At 46.0% G+C, this 23,664-nt stretch overlaps 1 protein-coding gene across 2 annotated transcripts in view; it reads right to left on the minus strand.

Annotated features, from left to right (window-relative positions):
* Nucleotides 1-23,664, minus strand: part of MARK4 (microtubule affinity regulating kinase 4) — an 811,738-nt gene that overhangs the window by 177,231 nt on the left and 610,843 nt on the right. For both annotated transcript variants that reach the window (XM_078660898.1, XM_078660899.1), the window contains exon 15: nucleotides 2,553-2,813. In XM_078660898.1, coding sequence (XP_078517024.1) covers nucleotides 2,553-2,813 — 261 coding nt within the window. The remainder of the gene's footprint in view (nucleotides 1-2,552; nucleotides 2,814-23,664) is intronic.

Below are 23,664 nucleotides of genomic sequence, written 5' to 3' on the forward strand. Positions count from 1 at the left end.
GGCTCCTAAAATGTAAAAACTCACAACACTTTTGGATAGTGACTTCAGCATGACTATGACATTGAACTTAATACTTGTTTTCAAATCTTCACTCAATGTTTGCTAGGTCCCAGGAAAATGGCAAAATAAATAATGACAACTAACTAAATTGCAGTAGAGCAGTCTACAAGCTGAAGTGCTTGCTGGGTTTCAGAAAGGATACAGTTGGGTGGTACTTTGACTGCAAGAGGCTGCTCAGAGAATACATTGAGTTCTGACCAAGGTAAGGATCTATTGCTAAATAGTATCTGACTAACTTTTGAAAAGGTTCTCAGGCTCATATTTTATGGCATAGCATGTCATATCAAATGCTCAGACTTTATCAAAGGTGTGGGGTTCCACAGAGGTTGGCAAGACGGTTCATCCACCCAATGCATGTACTCACCAAAGGTTTTTTTTGGTTTTGGCAGCCTATGGTTAACACCTGAGAGCGGTGCTGGCACTAATTCAAGAAGAAAACAGGAGCAAGACATGTCCCTGTCCCACCAAAGGTACCCTTATCAAGAATAGTAAAAGTATTAAATACGTGTCAAGGGTTACCAAGCACTTTTCTGCGCTTGAGCATGCAAGCAGACACTTTCTACAGTGAGTAAAAAACTGTTTGACTATATGTACGAGCATGTGTTGCAGAGGACTGGAAAAGTCTTGCTAGAACCACTGTTTAACCCCACATCTTGAAAATTGAATACTGCACTTGGTTAACCTCTCCTATTACATGTGGCGCATTCGAGGTCTGACTAATCAAAGATGCTCTGTGCCCATGTTCTGGCACTAAAATAAGTCAGCATTTTCTTTCACAACTTTTCGCAGACAGATTCTGAAGACTTTATTTTTCTGAAAACATTCTCACCTTTATTTTAGGGTCTTCTAAATATCTGCTGGTTTTCTGTGTACCTACAAGCAATTAGGTTTTCAATGTGCCCACTGCGGAGTAATTTTTAGTGAGGGCATATCTGCCTACTCCTAAATGGAATGAGGCCAGCAAATCACATTAAGGAGCCGGACAGACAACCTGCCAGTCTCAATGACATCCGATGATGACCGACATGGAATACACTTCTAAACAACACCTCAACTGCACAGGCAACAGGGGCTGGTGAAGTCCTGCTGGAATACTGGCAGACAGTTGAAACAAATAAAATAAATCCCCAGCTATCAAATAAGGTGTCCAGTAACACAAACTCAAACTACGGTCAGCTGGGTGCTGTGGATTTTCAGATGGAAGAGGGCAGTATCAGTGGTAAATCAAATCCGGAAACAGCAATGTGCCTCCAAGGGACTATGGTGGTTGAAGCAAAAGGTGCTGAATTGTTAGCGTCATCTACAGCCTGAGGGGTTCTAATTTCCAATTTCTAATTTAAAACATTTATAAAGCGCAGCGTGCACCGAACGGTTTCTTGGCGCTAATAGAGGGTAATGGCTACAGAGACAAAAGTGAGAACCGGTGGTAGAGCCGGGAAGGGAAAATTACACATGAAAAGCCTGTTTAAACAGGAATGTTTTTAGATCCTTACGGAAGGATACATAATGGGTAGCCACACGAAGGTGATCTGGGAGGGAGTTCCAAAAAGTGGGGGCCAAGGTGGAAAAGTTGGACCCACCCCACTTTTTGCGTCTGAAGCGTGGGATTTGAAGGAGGGACTTGGTGGAGGAGCGAAGTTCTCTGGGGGGAACATATTCTTTTAATAATGAGGAAATGAAGGCGGGGGCGGTGCCTTGACGGGCCTGGAAGACCATGCAGGCGGTTTTAAACAGAGAGCGTTCCTTAACAGGGAGCCAGTGGAGCTCCCTGAGGAGGGGTGTGGAGTGGTGGTAACGTGGGAGGCCAAAGACCAGCCGGGCAGCTTGGTTTTGGACCAACTGTAACCTCCTCAGACTGTATGCTGGTATGCCATTGTAAAGAGCATTGGCATAATCCAGCCGTGATATCACTAGAGCGGCCATGATCATTTTGAGTGCCTGAGGGGAAAAGAAACGGGCGACAGTGCGAATGGTTCGGAGGGTGAGGAAACAGGAGGAAACTACCGAGCTAATTTGAGAGTGAAGGGTGAGCTGATTATTCATTTCATTTTGTTCAGCATGTTGCCCTTCAGCAACATGCTGAACAGCATGGTTCAGCATGTTGCCCTTTGGGGTACAGTAAGGTCTTATCAAGTGGTCCACGGATAACGTGGGATTTCCTTGCTGCATGCTTTTACTGTTTGGGAATCCCTGAAGGGCAAAGTGATTCATTCTCAAGCCTACTGGGCTGTCAGAGGCAGTGGCCGGGAAGGACCACTCTGCAATTACAGAGAAGGTGGAGTATGTCACCAAGCAAGGAATTCTGATATCAAGGGTGCAGACTTCTAGAAGTGTAAAGTAGTATTGCAGAAGGGTGGGAGGAAAGGGTGCAAGCATCTAATTAATCTACACTGAATCAAGAGAAGACGTGGCCAGTTCCAGAGTCCAACTTTGCATACTTGGCTCATTTCCTTATGCCCAGAAGGCATCCGAACTTTGCATAGTCCACCTACCTTCGTGTCAGCTTGGAGGTCAGCTTGCTGAAGAGATTAGAGGTGGCCCGGCTGCGGCTCTGTGGCAGCGGCGAGGCCTCGTGAGAGAGCGTGGGCGAGGTGGGCGGGCCATTCTGCACTGTGCTGCGTCGGTCCCTGACTTGGCCACCGTGGAAAGTGCTGCGGATGCTGGAGCCTCGAGAGAGTCTGGTGCGATCCGAGGAGGAGGTGGCAATGCTGTGAGAGGAGGGAGATGCAGGTGGCACCCGGTTTGGCACAGAGCTGGTTTGGAAGAGAATAGAGAGGTTAGAATGTAAAAGTCCAAACAATAAAAAATAGCAGTACAAATTCACGAGCTTCACACATTAGGTGCTAGGAATTCGGAATTCTGCCACGTCAAAACTGCCTAAACTGTATGTATTCAAGCAGAAGTCTTACTAAGTGTCTCCTGAATCCAATTTACCACAGCTATCTTTCAATAACAAATTCAGATTGGAGGTCTACGCCGAAATCTATTTATTTTACGAGCTGAAACTGTGTAGGTGTTTGCTTATTGAAAGCAAGCGCGCACCTACAGTAGACTATGATTGACAAAAAAAAAAAGAAAAGGTGTGAGTAAATGCGAGGGAGAGCGTGCATGCGTCTGGGTGTTCATGGGAGTCGTTCGAGTGAACATTATTAAAGGGTCCTTTCTTTGTTTTCTAAGTGGGTATTTTATATGAGAAAAAAGGGCATTCAGACTGTGAAAAGTGAAATAGATTTGTTAACAGAGGTAGTTATGTCAATGGTGCAATGTTATTGAAAAATACACAACAAACATTGCTGCACTGAAATGTTGCATCATTTTTTAAAACATTTGCGCACAATACAGAAAATGGATTTCAGTGTGTTGGCATGATAACTATACTCTTATTTTCATTCTGTGTCCATCTGTCTTTCATCTCCTACTGCCTGCTTCTTATACGCTTGGCACTTGCCTAAGAAATGACCGGTGAATGGACTTCTCTGCATGCAACTAAACTGTATTTAAAAAGGCAATTGTTTGAGCTTTTAGCTTGAGTTGATCGTGTATTTCGCAGTAGAGGTTTCTGTATTTACATTTTTAAGAAGGACGAGTCAGGCAAGACATAGCATGGCGCGGCTTCACAGTAAGTGGCATCACAACCCATGACCTCACAGGAAGTGACATCAGATCTTAACACCTTACACATATGTTTCACAGGTCTATTATGAGTACATTTCAGCTCATTAAGGGATTTAACAAATTAGATTTTGCATACGGGTTGTGTAAAAAAAGTGACGCATCCCGACGGAAAATGTGAGCATCAACTTGCACATTTATTTTGTAAAAACTCTTTCACAAAGAAATTGGCAACAAGGAAAACCGTGACAGTAAATCTGTTCTGCTTAATTGGTTGTAAAGTCCACATTTCCAAATATCCTAAAAAAGACTATAAAAAGTTAAATTATGGTATTTACAGTGTTATTTGTGGAGATACTAACAGACCAGCACATTTAACATTCATTTCCTTTATATACAGGGATTGAAGAAAGTAAAAAACAGTCCTCTCAATTATTTGTGAAGAAGTAACCAGCTGCGAGCCTTTGTTTCCCCTCCCTTGCATCTAGGTGTGATCGCTCAGATAGCTCCCAACTAGGATGATGGAACGAAATAGCTTTAAAAAGGCTATAAAAAAGTTAAATTATGGTATTTACAATGTTATTTGTGGAGATACTAACAGACCAGCACATTTGACATTCATACAGTACATGCATTTCCTTTATATACAGGGATTGAAGAAAGTAAAAAACAGTCCTCTCAATTATTTGTGAAGAAGAAACCAGCTGCGAGCCTTTGTTTCCCCTCCCTTGCATCTAGGTGTGATCCGTCAGATAGCTCCCAACTAGGATGGTGGAACGAAAGGAGGCCTCGGGCCCCTTACATTTGGCTTTTGTTTTGGGCCCAGCTGGAGTCTGAAACACGAAGGCCCCCTTGCTTCCTGCACGTTGCTGCTCTGAAAATAGACAGCGTGCAGGTGTTGCTGAAAGCGTCCCGGTGCCTGAAAATTACAACTGGACAAGTTCATCATATTTTAGTGTGGTCCAGCTTCTTGCATGGTGTACAGCATCCGCCCTGTGAAAATAGTGGGTGCATGCCATGGACCAGTGTCTACCCCCGACGTGTGCCCTGCTGGGGATAGATTTGAAGCCTATCCATGTCACTGGAAAAGGGTGCTCTAAAACCTTGTTGTCTGGAGACTACACTTGCATTAATGAGGTTTTTTTTAATGATCCTCAATGCCTTCTCATTATAGTAAAGATGTTGGCATCAGAGGAGTGTTTTACTTACTGCATAGTACCTGATATGTCAGGCACTCATCCGTTCCTTTTCCCAGCAGTATAAAACCACTGCGTGCTGCCTGCTGGATAAAAACATGTCCCTTGCTCCCCCAATAAATGCTGCAGATTGTTCCGGTTTCATCTATTTAGGAGTTTGCATCCAGTCTTTTACTATTCTCCAAGGGTCTGTCCTTACATTATCACTGTGACTTTACTTCTTTCAAGGTGCAATTATAGCCCTGGGCGTAAACCTCAGCCTCCTGAAGCACCTGCATTTCAGATTCTGGCAGCCAGGGTCATAGAAAGCAGCTACTGGGTCGCTCACCTGCGCCAGCAATGGATCAGGGTCATTGGTTACCAGTGACGCAATGCAGGAAGTTCAGAATCTTGTTTGGCGCTGAGCAGGTGCGTATGTGTGTGTCAAGATTTGCCTGTGATAGGTTGGTTAATTGAAAAGGCACTTCTTCAGCTTTTGACGGAATATTCAAGATGAGAAAAGAAACCTCTGATGTTGGGAGGCCTTTCCACAATTTGGGAGAGATGTAAGATCGCCTGTCCTCCTGATCTGGTTCTGTGTAAGCGTGGGATGTGTGCAAGTAGGAGTCCTGTGGAGCAGAGGTGTCTGGTGAAAGGAGACGCGACTGTTCAAGTAGGTGGTGCCTAAGTTGTGTAGTGCCTTGAATGTGTATGTGAGGAGTCTGAAATAAGCACAATTGTGTATCAAGAGCCAGTGGAGCTCCTTGATCTGTGGTGTGATGTGAGTTCTGAGTGGGAGGTTGAGGAAGAGTCTGACTGCCACGTTCTTGGTGGCATGTAATCTTCTAGTGAGTTCCTTGGTGATCCCAGGTAGATGGTGTTCTTGTAGTCGAACTTGCTGGTGACTAGGGTGAGTGACAGTTTTTCTAGTGCTGCTTGGGAGCCATTTAAAGATCTTACTCAGCATCTTCAGGGTGTGGAAGCAAGATGCAGTGACAGAGTTTCCGAGTGCTGTCATGCCAAGTTTACTGTTGATGAGTATTCTGCGGTTCCAGGCATGGGTTCTAGGTGTGGGTCTGACTGTAGCTGTTCACAAGTTGGAGTCCCTTGGTGAGGTGTTCTTGCCATCTATCTTGTTGGCATAGAGCTTGAGACATCTTTCATCCAGTTAGCAACTTCGGTCATGCTGGCAGTAAACTTGTTCTTGTGTTGGGTCCTTGTCCGAGAGGGAGAGTATGTGTAGTGTGTCATTGGCGTAAGAGAGGATGTTGATGTTGGGTGCGCAAATGACACTGTCCAGAAGGATCATGCATCTGTTGAAGAGCATGGGGCTGAGCAAGGCACCTTGAGACACTCCACAGACAAATGTGCAGGCTTTTGGGGAGTAAGGTGCCAGGCAGCTTGTGTTATATCTGTTAAGAAGGGGCTGATCCAAAAGAGAACGGGTTCTTGGATGATAATCTTGTGCAGGTACTTGGTGAGTATGGTGTGTGACACCGTGCCAAATGCTCCTGTGAGGTCCAGGAGAAAGAGGCTGTTAAGTGTCTCCTCTGTCAAGAATCATGTGGATGTAGTCTGTGGTAGCGATGAGTGTCGTTTCTGTACTGTAGGTGGACCTGAATCTGGACTGTGTGGTGTCGAAGTGCATTGCTCTCTAATGGTTCTCTCACCTCACTAGATTAGCTCAAGCTTGTGTCTACATATGTTAATATATTCAAGCCAGAACAATGGACTTTGCCAATACGTTTGGGGCATGGATCAAGTAGCATGATAAATACACAAAGGCATTCACACGATACCCCCGATTGACGAAACCGGTTTGAGGGTACCCATATTCAAATGTAATTTTTATGACTAACACTCTAACCATGGTTTACAATGTGAGCAAAAATCGAATGTGGGCAAACCATTCCATCAACTGATACCCCCAATTTGTAAATACCTGTAATGTGCTCTGTTTGGTACTGTTCCATCTACATGTGCCTCACCATCAATGATTCTTAACCTGGTTTTAACTGAACCACACAATATAGTTCTTATGCATAGCACCTCGATCTGCCTGTGGAGGGATTCGCTGCTCCTTGGTACTCAATATACAATCAAAGTAACTTAGAGGTCTTTCTCTTTTTCACACAGACCGTATCCCCTCCTGTACTCCCCACCCCACTGCAGCAGGTGTATATACCCGGAAGCGATCTTACTGGGATCATCATAATCCGTGAACAATAGGTAACTCATAGCTCACTGCAGGCGCTAAAACCTCTTGAGCTAAGTCATGCTGATGGAACGTTGCAACCTTTAGCTTACACACGTGTCGTGCCATATGTTCAACTCACCAACATGCTGCAAGCTTTACTTGCCTCTTTTTTAAATGAAACAAACATAATACAATGCTAGGGTAGGCTTAAATAAGTTAACCAACCCCATCCGTGATCTATTAAAGCGCTTGCTGAGTTGCCCCCTCCAGGATTTTAAGATGCGAACCTGCAGGTGAAACAGACCTACTTTGAAGTCGCGTGACACGTATTAAATAAAACGCCCCGAGTGTCTCAGTACTGAAATTCCAAGCACACACTGCCCGTCATAACGGGAAGTTTTGTGAGAGCTCTCTGTGGGTGTGTCCGTTGTGGAATACCAGTGCGTTCAGCAAATAGTGAGGAAGTTGCACTGTAAAACCTCCGTGGAGGTCTCAGCAGCGGTACAACGCATCACAAAAGCCCATTTCAGTACAACTCTGAATGCTTGGAAGCTTTTGCGTCAACAGTGTTTTTCGAAGCAATGACACCGAGCAGTGCGTAGTGTATGCATACAAAACCCAAACAATAGCCAACACCGAGCAGACCCTCGTTCTGCCTGCTGCACAAGTACTCTCTGTCACCCTCGTGCTGATCGCAAACCATTCTCTTGTTACGAGTTCTGCAGCCTCTCGTGTATATTCCGCTGGTTAGTATAGCAGTAAAGAAAAGCCATACACATTATGATAAATACCATGCACTACAATGGAAGTCGAAGATCGGCCACGGGGCTGGAGCATGAACAGTGAGCGTGGGTGCACAACCCGGCACGGTGTGGACCCTCGGATGTAGTCACGTACAGTCAATTCTAGTGCAGTTATGGTGGGAAAACAGACGGCTGCCAATCTGGCGCTCTATGCAGCTCCGTGCACAGTTCTGGTAACCCATCAATATGTAGGCAGCCACTTCTGTGTCAGCACTGTGCAGACCGTTCTGGCGCCGCATTTATGCACATTTTAATAAAGCAGGATCAAGCATGCTGTTACAGTGCAGCTTCACGCAGACAGCCAGTCAGTCAGGCCCCTATGCAGTCGCTTGCAGAGTCACATCAGAGGCCCACCCACGACCGGTACACTCTTGCCCATGCAATTGTATTATGACGGAGCAGCATTATGGGATGGACTTGGCAAACTATGGGAGAAAAGCGTGAAACTTTCCATTGTTGAAAAAGAGGTCAGAGGCAGCATGGCTGGGCTTCGAAGAGAGCGCTCCCTGCTAAGGTTATATTCGCACAGACTATCCAGCCTGCAACAAAGGCACTTACTTGCTTTCCAATGACCCCTCCCACTGCCGCGACCCTGCCAGCTGCCTCTGGGCACCGCTCACATATCGAACTACAGCAGAGTGAGCGGAAACTGGGCCCAGGGCCAGAGAGGCTCTGCGCGCCATTCCAGAGACATGCAGGGCCATGCCTGACAGCAGCCCTAGACACCGCCTCTCCACTCATGCCAGAGGCGTCTAACTCACCTATGGCAACCTTGCCGTGCCAGAAGGGCTGGGCTGGCAATCCAGAGTGGGGAAACATCCTTTACAACGCAACTTTTACCACGCAGTGCCTTTACGACGCAACTTTTACAACACAAACCATTACAACGCATTGCGCTGGGGGCGCTCTAGGATAGGGAATAAGTTTAATTTACTATCCAACACTTTCCCTAGTGTCCACGGGGACTGGAGTTGGAATAGTAAATTAAACTATTCACTATCCAGCACCCCAAAGCGCTATGCGTTGTAAAGGTTTGCGTTGTAAAAACCGCGTTGTAAAGGCATGCGATGTAAAAGCATGCGTTGTAATGTCATATATCCTCCAGAGTGTGGGCCAGTTAGTTGTGAGCTTGTTCATGGTTCGATGGGGCGGGTTTAACTGATGATTTCCTGATTTTACAACAAACATTGCTTTTCGCCAGCATGCAATCCATCAACACCAGTACGTACACTCTCTATAAAAGGTAATAAAAATGGCCCGTTTTGCAAACAAGGGGAACTTTTTTTAAAGTTATCTGATTCACCAATGGGGGCCGCTTTTATTTTGGTGCCCGGGCATATTCTCTGTTCTAGTCCCACCCTGGTCAGGAAAGAACAGAACACGAAGTGATGTGCCCCCCTGTGAGACGCCTTTAAAGCAGCACAAAAACATGCCTACAAACCTACCGAGCTAATACCCGAGACAGCCACCCCAAATCAATCTAAACACAATCTTATGAGTGTCCCATTTTGCCTGATCCCACTGAGATCGTATTGGTATTACCGTAAGAAGGGAGAAACCAACAACCATTGCAGACTAGGTTATGAAGCGGAAGAGTCCATGTGATCCAAGTAATGAACGCCCTGAGGGTATTTTGGTCACGCCTGTTGTTTCGTGCACGAAACCTACAAACAAGTATTACTGCCGTTCTGGGCTGCCTAAAGGGATAACCATGCCACTTAAGAAGAAATGAATAAAGGAGTTCTTTTTAAAACAAATAACATGAGAATGAAGTTTTTGCACCCCATGTCTTTACCAGATGCATATTACATGTCCATGAATGAAAAATTGTGTGATGATCACTCTTGTGCAATAGCATTATTAGAACGTTTATTAACACGCTGAAAAACACAAACAATTCATCCATGTTTAATATTTCCAAATGTTACTCCGATCCTATCACTAATAGGAAAGAAAGTGCCACAGACTACATATGTTCAGCAAATAGCAAATACAATTGTAGGTAATACGTAAAAGATTAGAACAAATACTTTCTAAATTTTTACCTTGGACGTTTTACTCTTTCCGAAAAAAATGTGACATAATTAAAATTGGAAGCAGTTAACTAAGAACCATTGATTCCAAGACTAAGTCCAGGCAATTGGAGAATATTATATTGGGATGATGGGGATGCATTCAAAATATATGATCTTGTACAACTATGTGAATGCTGTTATAGTGACTGTGGCCTGTGGACACCAGCTGTATCTGCACGTTTTCTTTTTGTCTACGAAATAACAAAAACAAAAATACATTTAAAAAAAATGATGCACAAAAACCAGCCATATCTATAGGATCTAACAAAAACAGGAAGTGCATCTTTAGTCACTTGTGAATTTAGGCCATTATAAAGCACATCATACATGACTTAATTTATCCTTGCACTACTGCATCCATTCATTGATCAACTGACACATGTTTGCATTCATCTATCCACAGAAAAAACGCAAATACAAGCATATGCATGATAGATTAAAACAAGGTATAAAAAAGAAAAACATGTCACCTCCTAAATGTAGCAGGAATAGGCTTGCAAGTAGAACATTAATACGTTAAATATAGCAGTGGACTAAGTGAAAACACTGCTCGTTTGAGCTGCTACAACTTAATTCTGCATCCGGTTAAAGGTTAGTCAAACATTTTAATACAACTTGTCAGTTTGTAAAGTTGTTCTAAACTTTTGAATGTTTTAAAGTTACTATAGTTTAGCATTAACTGCTTACAATTAATCAAATCTGCAGTTGTTTATATTTCCCATACAACCATGCATACAAGACTATGTCATGTTTTTTCATACATAGATTTTCTATTTTGTGGACTCATTTCTCTCAGTTAGTTTAATCATTTTACAAATTGTAAAAGTTGTAGGTAGTGAATCACCTCGATTAAAGGACACAAACATAATAGATCATTTACAGTATCTAGGATTATGTATAGTATTGTAATGCACAGTTCTTTAAGCACTGACAGCACAGAGAGAAGTACAAAGCAATGGGAAAGTCATTTGTTTCGTTGCCAAGCGACATTTACTCTTTCCGAGTCCAAACAATTGGGCAAGGGGTTTTGTTTAGACCAGGGTATATGGGTCTCTTGAATACAAACCAAACCTGGCTGAATAAATCGTAATTCCGCAGTTACCCTCTTCCGCTTTCCCCAATTATTAAGACCAGAAACATTTAACGAACAGATTTTTAACCCTTTATGAATCATTTTAATGATGTAGACACACTTCCAAAACGCACAATCTTAACCATATGAAAGATAACCCACTGGGGAAACACTTAAGCCACCTATTACATATATCTGCACTTTGAAGACAAATACAAATGTTACTTTTCATAGGATTTAAATGTTTACTTGCTGCTTGTTTACTTGCTGCCGTTGAATTTGTACCCCTTTTCCCCCACCTCAGTGATACCCCACCCCCCCTGCCCAAGTGAATCTTCCCCGCCCCCCTTTAACGAGGCTTTAGGACAAACAGTCCTGTGAATGTGAGCTCGCCATAGCCCCCTACCTTCACCTGAGGGTCCTGCGACTTGGGAAGGGAAGAACAGTACGACTTCTCCCCCTCCCCGAGTGCGGCAGGCACAGCCATCCAAATGATTACACAAAAGATTATTAGAGGTAGTGGAAAAACAAATCTATAAAAATACAAGAGAGCCAACAGAAGTGGACCTAGCTAAACTAAATGGAACTTAGAAATACTTTAGCAGGGCCAATGCTGGTAAAGAAGCGATTACGCTCATGATATACTACTTTTAGCTTGGCAGGAAACATTAGAAGACTTGAGCCCCTTTAGATTGGAATTCTGAGATTAATTGTCGGAACTGCCAGCGGAGCTCAACGGAGCATTGACACAGATCTGGGCTAACAGAAAACTCAACATCACCCCCTCTTCTTTTCTTATCAGGCCATGCAAGTGTAAACACCTCTTCTCGTCCCAAGAAACTGTTAAAGGAAACCAGAAAAGCTCTAGGTTTAGAATACTAACCGGGTCTCAAACAAATATTAAATGGGAACCTGTGAGCACGTTCAATTTCTCTATCCCAATCCCAGCTAGTCACCTCAGGGAAAGCTTTTTAAAACAAATCTACAATAAATCCTCGAGGATCTTGCCCCTCCTTCCCCTCTGGTATCTGAAGGACCCTCAGATTATTTCTCCGTGCACGGTTCTCAATATCAGTTAGTTTCCACAAGGTATCCTCTTTAGTCGCCTGAATCAGTTCAGTAGCAGTCTTATGTTGCACAAGTTCATCCTCTAGGATAGATATTCGGGATTCTACTTCATTAAACCTAGATATAAAGTCAGCATGTGATTTAACCAGCCGCCTAACTGAGTTCTGCAGCTTGCAGCAAGAATGTTGGTCTCTTTGACTCTCCTCTCGAGTCTCGTCCCGATGAGACATGATGGAACGGTATATCAATGATAAAGAGACTTCTTCCCCCTCCGCTAGCGTTTGACCCCTCTGAAGCAGAGATTTTGGGAGAGTATCATTATTTACATGTAAATCAAGTTTCCTCACAGTGTGGGGCTGACCATCCTCTTGTTCTTCAGATTCTTCCAGGAGCAAACTACTATGGTCACTACCGTCCACCATACTTAACTGAGCGGAATATTGCACTGCCAGGTCTTCGCAAGACGACATAGATTGTTCAGATAGGGAGAAGAAATAACCTGAATCCGCTTCAGGTCCTTGCACACATTGACCATGGCCCCCCCAGTGACACTACTGTGAATAGCACTTTCACCAGTCACAACCGGCCCTCTGCCAGCATCTAGAGAGGGTCCTATGCTCCCCCCTACATCACCATCCAAAACGCCTTCCAAGACAGTAGTTGCTGAGGTCAGAGGCAAATCACCCATATATCCCATATTGTCCATATCCTCATCAGTAAACTTAACCACAGTAGCGGCAGTAACTTTGCAAGGCGACCCTCCATCCCTGGTCTCAGTCTTATCTGCACCCTCTACTGATAGCTCAGCCGTTTTGCCTTTCCGTTTTTTCCTCTATCTTTAACGGCAGAGAAGAGAGCAGTTACTTTTTTCTCAGCCTGGTTCCCCTTAGCTCTTGTTAGCGCAGGCATAGAATCCACCGGCTTGCTTGAAGCCAAACTGCCGCTCTGAGGATTTTTCCTAACCTGTGAGTCCGTTGCAAGGCTCTCTGCTGTCTCCGCATTCCCCTCCTCCTGGCCGCGGGGCATCCCGCAGGAGCCTTTCGGCGGCATCTAGCTTTCCAGCCAGATTTAGCGGGGGCCCCCAGGTGAGCCGAATGCCTCCCAGCAGCAACGCCCACCGACCTCGCCGGCACCGCAAGCGCTCCGCGGCCGAAGACAGCAACAGAACCAGCCCCAGCATCGATGTCCAGACAGAGGCAGGTGCTCAGCGGCCGTAGTGAAGCAACAGCGAGAAAAGCAGCGAGAGAGTCCAAGGTAAATGAAATATCAATTAGATGCAAAAAAGCGGTTTTCAAGACACAAAGCAGGGCCGGACCAGTACTCCAATTTCAAACCGAAGACAACTTCAAAAGGTCGACTCTCTCCAATCCCTACAGAAAGATTCCACACAGGGTCCAGCAGGAGAGGTCAGCTCACGCGTCCGCAACGGACGCCATCTTGCCCCTCTTCACGCGTCCGCAACGGATGCCATCTTCATTATAAAGGGTCCGTTTTCAGTGGAAAAGTGTGCTCCTTGCTGATGTGGTCACTAGACCCATCGACACAAGAGAGGTACCACTTTTTATCAGAAAACATGTAGGAGCATAGAATAATAGAACATTTATTATTACTAATTGAATGACCCTCTAAACCATATGCTAGCACAGGTACCAACAAAGTTATAGATGCTCAAATAACCACTGATCCTAAACTCTGTATCTTATGCCAATTTAAAAAATTCATAGGTTTGCTTGATTTCCATTCTTTTTACTAAAGACTTCACAACATGAATTGGTCTATACTTGGTACACAAAGAAAAACCATTATACGGTGCAGCTCAGTTGTTGGCTCTGGGCACCTTGGTTTCTTGGAGAATCTCCTAACCCTATATATATCCCAGCAATCAGAAGGGTATATCCGAGGTAATGGCAAATTGCTTTTGCAAATCGGCCACTGTGACAAAATGTTACAGTTGAGAATGTTGTCACAAATTGCCATTTTTCCTACTAATTGTCTACTTTCTAGAAATCTATAGCTTTCCTGGATCACCCATGGGTTTTCACGCTGGTTTCCAACATAAACTGGAAATAGGCTGAGGGCACAAAAATAGGAAAATGGGCTAGCTCTTTGAAAAATGCCAAAACTGTGATAAGAATATATATTTTTTTTAATTCAGCTATCCATGTTCCTGAATGCTGGGAAGATGGTGACTTTAGCACAGCAAGCTATTTGTTATCTGTCAGGGGGTCTCTACCTGCCACGAGTCCGAAGCTGACTTCTATCCCTCTTCCTTTCCGCCTCGACGACTGCAGGACTGCCACGCGCCCTCTGCGGCCGCTTGGGATTACCTGGAAGCGAGAGCAACGTCTACGACGTCATCCCCGGCTGACCAATCCGTGATTTCGACGGCGCTGATAGCGCGAGAGTTCGAGCGGAACAGCGCGAACGCAGGAGCAGCGGAGGAAGCGACTGTGGGGTTCGCCGTTGCACGGGAGGACGCGGGAGCTGGATTGCCCGAGCCTGAAGCAGGACCAGCCGGCAGACCACCGCAGGACAATCCGGGAGGCCAACTGAACCACGCTCCGCCCAGCCACACATCACCTGGAGAAGTGTGGCTCCGCAAGGTACGGGCGCGCATAAGGGGAGTGTTTGTCACGGAGGGAGGGAACGGGTAGAGGGCGGAGGGGTAGTCACGAGAGGGAGAGACTGCGTGCAAGCGCCACCACCTCCACGGGTTGCAAGAGCACGGTTGTGGTCCCTGGTGATCCCCTTCACTATTCCCCCCCCCCCTCGCCACGCTTGGTCTCGACCACGCCAGTAACCCGGCGTATTCTTTCTTTTCCTTTTCCTTTGAGCGTCTCTGGAGCCTGAAGACCTGGGATCCGGCACGGGGTCTACTGACGACGGGAGAGCAGCAGGCAGACTTCAGTTGTTGTTGACATTACGAGACTTATTGCTTTGTGTCCTGTTTCTTGCTTTAATAAACCCCAAAAGGACTGAACAGCCCATTCGTTTGGCGGTTTCCTTCTTACCAACCCCTACCACCCCAGGACAACCTTTACAAGTGGTGTCAGAAGTGGGATTTACGAACTATCCTCTGATACAAGATGGAAGCCCTAATACAGCAAATGAAAGAGGGCCAGGACAAACTCGAGTGGGCAATTGGCCAAACTTCTTCTCAGGCGGAAGCAGACCGCACAGCCTTTACCACTGCCATACAAACTCAGGCAGATAGTCTACTGAAACTAGCTAAGGGTCAGAACCAACTAATGACTGTGTTGGGACAAGGCAGGACAAACGCCCCACCCGGGACTGTAGTCCCTCTACAGAAGTTTACCCCAGGTGACGACCCTCTGGCTTTCTTTCTGAATTTCGAGAGGGCTGCTAGGGCCAGTGCATGGCCGGGAGACCGATGGCCTTTTTACCTCGCCCCTCTCTTAACGGGAGAAGCCCGATCCGCCTATCAAATGATAAATAAAGATGGGACCTCTGTGTATGCAGTTGTAAAGCAATATATCCTGGACCGTTTGGGTGTGGATGAAGAGACCCACAGGCTCAAGTTCAGTCAGGAACGGGGAACACCCGGGGATCTCCCTAAGACTCTGTTCTATAAACTGAAAGCAGCTGCCGACCTGTGGCTGAAGCCACAGGAGGGAAATATAGACGATGTGATGAATAAGATTTACCTATAACAATTTCTTGAGGCACTGCCCTATGGCACCCAGCGTTGGTTAAAGCAGCACGCAGGGTTGACTCTGGAACACACCATTGAAATGGCCACGTCGTATGCCCGTGCCCAAGGGCGTCCCCCTATCAGAGAACCAGAGAAACCTCTTAAACCTCTGCCAGGAAAAACCGAAAAGAAGTACCCAAAACCCCCATTTCAACCACCACGGCCACGTTTTCCCAAACCTGACCTGCAACCCAATCCTGGTCCCCAATGCTATGACTGTGGTGAGTGGGGTCATATAGCGAGGTTTTGCAGAAAAAAAACAAAGGAGAAAGACGAAGAACCCATGGACGTCAGTAATGCTCCATATTCACTACTGTTCGCACAAGAGACAGGACCAGTCTTCTATGTGAGTGTGACCATATACGGGAAAGTGGTTAGGGCCTTACTAGATTCTGGGGTGTAGGCACTCTGTAGTCCGACAGGAACTCGTCCCTTCTTCCTGTCTAATGCCAGGGAAGACGGTGCACATTCGCTGCGTTCATGGGGACGTTAGGGAGTACCCGCTAGCCACCATTAGCCTCTGTACCGCTGCAGGCACTAAAACAGAAGTAGTGGTGGGTGTCATGGCTTCCCTACCTGAACCCGTGATCATAGGAACAGATAACCCGGGTTTTACCGCCCTTCTGTCCGACGCCTTACAAACTGTTCCACGCAATGCTCTGCTTGTTCCAGAACCCTGGGCTAGGGATACACACTTCAGAACAGCACAGTTGAACGACGCCACACTAACGAACGCTTGGCAAATAGCCCGTTCAGGTCAGGATCCTCTACAGAGGACATATCCCACCTTTGTTGAGAAAAACGGGTTATTGTACAGACTGGCTAAACCAGATGACGCACCACAGCTCTTAGTACCTCTTGCCTTCAGGGACCAGATTCTTTTTTTTGCACACGCCCATTTACTGGCGGGACATTCAGGGGCTGAAAAGACAGGGCAGGCCATCCTAAAGCACTTCTTTTGGCCCTGAGTATATGCACAGATACACCGCTATTGTCAGGAGTGTCAAATATGTCAGAGACGGAACCCCTATGTTCCCCCGGCGGTTCCTCTGAATCCGTTACCCATCATAGGGAAACCGTTTGATAGGATTGGAATGGACCTCATAGGTCCATTACCTAAATCTGCAAGGGGACACCTGTATGCCTTGGTCTTAGTGGACTATGCCACTCGTTATCCCGAAGCTTTCCCGCTCAGGGCAGCTACTTCTACAGCCATCGCTCAAAAATTGGTTGAGGTATTTTCTAGAATGGGATTTCCTCGCGAAATCATCACAGACCAAGGAACGCCGTTTGTTTCACGCTTGATGGCCCAAGTGTGTAAACAACTACAAATCAGACACATTAAAACCTCTGTTTACCATCCTCAGACGGATGGCCTCGTGGAGAGGTATAACGGTAGTCTAAAGCTCACCCTGAAGAAGCTTTTGTCTGGGGATGGCAAACATTGGGATCAGTTATTACCCTTGGCCCTTTTTGTCCTCCGGAGCCAAAAACAAGCCAGTCTAGGCACCTCTCCTTTTGAGTTACTGTTTGGCCGTGCTCCAAGAACACTTCTGGAGATCACAAAAGACAGCTGGGAAAAGGAGGGAGCCCACGAGGCGGAGGCCTTGTTGGACTATACACGACAACTCCAGACTAGGCTTCATAAACTGAGGACATTGGCCCATGACCATCTCGCCATAGCGCAGAAGAAACAAAAGACGTTCTATGACAAGGGAAAAAAATGGAGGGAATTAGACGTGGGTGACTGGGCCTTAGTGTTGTTGCCTTCCTCTACACACAAACTCAGAAAAGAATGGCAAGGTCCTTTTGAGGTTATCCGTAAAATCGGAAAAACCACCTACATTCTGCGCTTAAAGGGGAATAAGACGCAAATGTATCACATTAACCTACTAAAGAAGTGGTTAGGGAAACCCCCACAAGTTGTACAAACCATCCCGACTGTCCCCCATACAGTCCTTGACACTCCTATCAACCCAGACATAACAGAAGCCCAACGAGAGGAAGTCTTATCCCTTCTTCTCCGTTATACCGATGTTTTCTCTGACCAACCCGGAAGAACAAACATAGCGGTACATTCCATTTCCACTCCACCCGGGACAGTAGTGAAACAAAAACCCTATAGGATCCCTGAAGCTAGAAGGCGTGCCTTTCAAGAGGAGATCAACCAGATGTTGAGTTCAGGAGTGATTGTACCCTCACACAGTAACTGGTGTTCTCCGGTAGTACTTGTTCCCAAACCGGACGAGAGTATCCGGTTTTGCATAGATTTCAGAGCCGTCAATAAGGTCTCGAAGCAGGATGCGTATCCACTGCCTCGTGTGGATGAATTGCTGGAACGTCTTGGTGAAGCCCAATATATCACGACTATTGACCTCACCAAGGGGTATTGGCAGATTCCGCTAAACTCAGCAGACCAAGAAACAACAGCCTTCTCTACCCCCTCAGGACACTATCAGTTTACCGTTCTTCCCTTCGGTCTGCATGGGGCCCCGGCCACCTTCCAAAGGGCAATGGACACAGTCTTGTCCTCCCATCAACAATACTCTTCCGCTTACTTGGACGACATTGTCGTCTATAGTAAGACCTGGGAAGATCACAAAACCCAACTTGAGAGTATCCTCCTTAGCCTAAGAACCACAGGCTTTCACATCAATGCCAAGAAAACCAGAGTCGCCTTCAGAAAGGTGAAATACCTAGGTTACGTTTTAGGAAACGGACTAATAGAACCACAAACAGAGAAAGTGAAGGCTATCCTAGACCTCCCCTATCCCAAAACCAAAAGAGAGTTGAGAGCATTTTTGGGCCTGGTCGGATATTACAGGAGGTTTATTCCACAGTTTGCGGACCTGGCCGGACCTCTCATGGACTTGTTAAAGAAATCCCTCACCTCTCCTAGGCTACCAGCCCCTACTCCCAAAGAAACCAAGGCTTTTGGTCCCTACAGACGGTCCTTACCACCTCGCCCGTCTTGGTTTCCCCGAACTACAAGAAACCCTTCATTCTCCAGACAGATGCCTCCGGGGTGGGTATCGGGGCGGTTCTTTCCCAGGAGGACTCAGAGGGGTTGGAAAGACCAGTGCTCTTTATCAGCCGCAAGTTGCTCCCCCGAGAACAGGCTTACTCCACCATAGAAAAGGAATGCTTGGCTGTCCGCTGGAGTGTGGAAAAACTCCGGTATTATCTGGAAGGACGACCTTTTGTCCTGTATACGGACCATGCTCCTCTGACATGGCTACAAAGAAATCGTGGACATAATGACCGTATCCTTAGGTGGTTTCTGGCTCTACAGCCCTTTCAAATCGAGGTCCGTCATCGCAAGGGTCTCGAACAGGGGAACGCTGACTTTCTGTCCCGGTTTCCTCTTTCCCCCGGTCGGGGAAATCCTGGGGGAGGGATGTGTCAGGGGGTCCCTACCTGCTACGAGTCCGAAGCTGACCTCTATCCCTCTTCCTTTCCGCCTCGACGACTGCAGGACTGCCACGCCCCCTCTGCGGCCGCTTGGGATTACCCGGAAGCGAGAGCAACGTCTACGATGTCATCCCCGGCTGACCAATCCGTGATTTCGACGGCGCTGATAGCGCGAGAGTTCGAGCGGAACAGCGCAAACGCAGGAGCAGCGGAGGAAGCAACTGTGGGGTTGGCCGTTGCACGGGAGGACGCGGGAGCTGGATTACCCGAGCCTGAAGCAGGACCAGCCGGCAGACCACCGCAGGACAAGCCGGGAGGCCAACGGAACCACGCTCCGCCCAGCCACACTTCACCTGGAGAAGTGTGGCTCCGCAAGGTACGGGCGCGCATAAGGGGAGTGTTTGTCACGGAGGGAGGGAACGGGTAGAGGGCGGAGGTGTAGTCACGAGAGGGAGAGACTGCGTGCAAGCGCCTCCACCTCCACGGGTTGCAAGAGCACGGTTGTGGTCCCTGGTGGTCCCCTTCACTATTCCCCCCCCCCCTCGCCACGCTTGGTCTCGACCACGCCAGTAACCCGGCGTATTCTTTCTTTTCCTTTTCCTTTGAGCGTCTCTGGAGCCTGAAGACCTGGGATCCGGCACGGGGTCTACTGACGACGGGAGAGCAGCAGGCAGACTTCAGTTGTTGTTGACATTACGAGACTTATTGCTTTGTGTCCTGTTTCTTGCTTTAATAAACCCCAAAGGGACTGAACAGCCCATTCGTTTGGCGGTTTCCTTCTTACCAACCCCTACCACCCCAGGACGACCTTTACATTATCCAAAGCACTGTTTTCCTATTTTTCAAAAAAAAAAAACATTTATCTATATATTTGCCTATATTCTGGGTCACCTCTATGGAAGTCCACAAACATTGGGCACCTTTAGAATTCCCAGGATATGCTGGAAAAAGGTCTACTTTTTGGTGTGGATAGCTTTTGTGGAAATAAGTTCTAAGCACAAACTACACCAATTAGCCAAAAAAGGGCTTGGCACTCGAGAGGGAAAGGCTCAGCAGGTAAGGACTCGAGAGTAAAAACAATATATTATTACTCCTGGTGAAAAATGAAATTAATAATAGACATTAAATAGCAGCAAACAGTACAACTATGTACTTAACCCAGGGTTCTCAAAACTGCAGAATTTTGCCTTCTCGGAGTGTGCTTACGAAGACAAGAGTTTGCATTTCGTTGGTACATTTAATTGTGCAGTATATACAATTATTCCATAATTAGTGTGTTTGTTTGATGTATACTTTTTTCTGTGTTGTTTTGAGTTTCTAATAGATTTGGTCATGCACACACTTGCTCTACACAACCCGTCTTGTAGAAAGGCAGGCATAGGCTCCTGTATAACAAGTGGCGATCCATATTATTACACCTGTTCTTAAATTTACTCACACTGTGGGATAGGTGTTCTAGGAGTCTGAAGGAGAAGGAAAGAAATGGTGCTATAGATACCAGTATACCAATCTCCTAAGCAATGATAAGAAAGCTAACTAACATGCCACTCTCCTATGACAGACTTGAGGTGCTGCACACTTTGGTGACACTAAACCGGAAATGCTATCACTATAGAGAAGCCTTATAAGTTTGCACTCTCGCCTGGGATATTATCATATAGAGATGCTCTAACCTGATGACCTTTAAACTCCTATATCACTATCAGAAAAACGCTCTTATTGTCAGTACACTGGACTCTACAGTTGTCTCTTTTGAGCTGCATGTGATGGACTCTTGCTGACTAACTTGCCAAGAACTCACATGGTGTCCCATGGCGTCATGTACTCTTGCTGGAAATTGCATTATTGGACTGCTCTGCAGGCTTTGCTTGTGTAAATTGTGGGTGTGTTAGCCTTCCGTCAGAACCTATGCCTTCTGCCACAGGTCAAGCAGAGGATAGTTGGAAGCCACATTCTCACAGCCACACTAAACAGTTTAAAACATAAGATACTAAAACATCAAACTGAATCACACAAAACACCTTTCAGATACATAAACATAATCCAATCAAGTACAGATTTGCGATATAGTTGGATCACCGTGCTCTAGTGGGCTGGGATGGGTGAGTTATTGGGTACATATAGATGTTATACATCTAAAGAATACTTAGCTGTTCACAATTCGTAAAATATGTGGAAACATGAATCAGTGGTGTATAATCATGAAATGCAGTTGTGGTTCCAAAAATGATTGAAAAACCAGTCAGTAGCAAAACCTGGAGGACATGCCTTTTACTCGACCCTCCGTGTAGCATAACGTGTAGCACCACAATTTGGCTCTATCTTCAAACTGTATTTCATGTTACTCAATACGAATTATAATTAATGAATGCACTGGATAAGGAAAAGTGTACTTCCCTAAAACTGATTGTAGTTTGTAGTGCTGCAGATTTGCATGCTTTGGCCAACCTGTCATCTGATGCTGGGCATGGATGTTGCAAGTTGTTTTTCATCGAAGTATAAGTTTTGATTTCGGGGTGAAATGTACTCTTCACTCTGTGCCTAAGGCACATTCTACTTGTAAGAAAGGAAACGCTGTGGCCTTTCTGGCAATGTCCTGGGTCATCGGCAAAGCAGCTACATGGCCTTCTCTGTACACTTTCACAAGGCACAAGTTGTATAGACATTCATGCCCAACAAGAGGCACATGTCGAGCAAACAATCCTGAAAAAAGTGTTTACAAATCTATCATCTGCTCACAAGCAGCTACTTCAGGGAAGAGCACTGTGTTTCAGTATAGATAAAGCATGTAAACTACAGTGATGCTGGAACATTTTTCAGAGTGGGTGTGCTGCCATTTATGTTAATGACTGAAGTCAGGGATTTTGAAAAATCCAAGCATCACGCAAAGAACAAGTATAGCAAATGTGCCACACACATTCAACAGGAGAGTGGGAATGTTGTAGGATGTTGCTGGTGGCTCATTTTGGAGCAATGGTGGGGTAGTACACAGTCATTTGCAGACAGCATTGTTTTTTTGGTACTTTATTAATTAATGCCAATCAAATAATTGCTACAAAAAAGGCCACTAAATTTGCACAGATGTGCAATCTTATTGATAAATCGATATACTGAACAAACGATGTGTAGAAATCGGGTTTCAGCACATGTTTATCATTTGCACATCACCAAATAATTTTTTTTGATTTGTTCTGATCCTATTAAAATCTTTGTTTCCATCTCACTTCAGAATTACCAAAAAGGGCATCTTTTGTGCTTTACTAATTGCTGATATATTTTGAAATCTGTATAGCTCATTTACAGGTCTTTAAATCGTGTTGTGTGCTAGAAAAGAATTACATCCTATAGCCTTTCTTTCATTCCCTGCACCCCATCAAGATTGTCACCTGGGTCACTTTTACAAAATCTTCCTTTTTTGCAGTCAGAGTGCAGGAAAGAGCTCTTTTTGTAAGGTCACCCCCCCTCCCCCCTCCCCCCACACACACAGACATTTTGCTCCAAATACTGATGGTTATGACTCTGATAGTGCACTGGAGTCTGCTGCCCAGAACCCAGTGTCTGTGCTCTCTCCAAACTGTTATGTTCGACTAGGTAATCTCAAATTGGCAAAGACGTTACCCCTTAGTATATGGTACCAGGGGTAACCAGGGCATATGTGGTAAAGGGGTCTCCAGGGCTGCATTACTGGTTTTTGCCACCCTGAAAGACCCAAGCAAACTACTGGCAGCAGGCGCATGCCACTGCAGACTGCAGGAGCAGTGCAAACTGCCTGAACTCGACTGTGCCCTCACCGTGTGTGGGACAGTCAAATGCACTCTTAAGATAGGCCTCTTCAGCCCAGAAGGTAGGGTGCATAGTATTAAAGATGAGGACATGTAAGTGCAAGACTATAGTGGCATTCCCCTTTGGAAACTACTACAAGTGTTAGCAGACCATACGATTACAGGAGCTGCCACCTGGCCATTCTTGAGGTTGGCAGCTCCATCATGGTACTGCCGAAATAGGTCAGGTTTGGTATCAAACAAAGTGCCTTTTCAACCCTGACAGGAATCCAAGGTCACATGGCATACACCCAGGTGGAGACACTAGAGGTTGCCCACCTGGTTGCCTCAGCTTCTCTGGCTGTCCAGCCGGCACTTTCCTGCACCTGCTGCCATCAAGACAGGATTCTGGCATCTAGCCAGGCAGTGTCATCACTCCCAGGAGGCAGGAACAAAGGCTTGGACAGGAAGGTCACATCTCTTTCCTCTCAAGCAGGCTAGTGAAGTGTCAAAACAAGGCAGTTAGCTTCAAAGGCATTTGCATCGGGCAGGTGGGAAATTCGATATGCAGGGAAGTGTAGATTCCCAGAAGGCTAGGGACACCTCCAGGGGGAGCAGCCTGATTTGTACATTACAATTTGATTTCTGCCATCTGTAGGAATGGAAGAATAGAGGATTCTGGGTACAAAAGGAGATCTACACCTCCAGAACTGGCGAC

The sequence above is a fragment of the Lissotriton helveticus genome, chromosome 9, assembly GCF_964261635.1.
Source record: "Lissotriton helveticus chromosome 9, aLisHel1.1, whole genome shotgun sequence".
NCBI classification, from domain to species: Eukaryota; Metazoa; Chordata; class Amphibia; order Caudata; family Salamandridae; genus Lissotriton; species Lissotriton helveticus.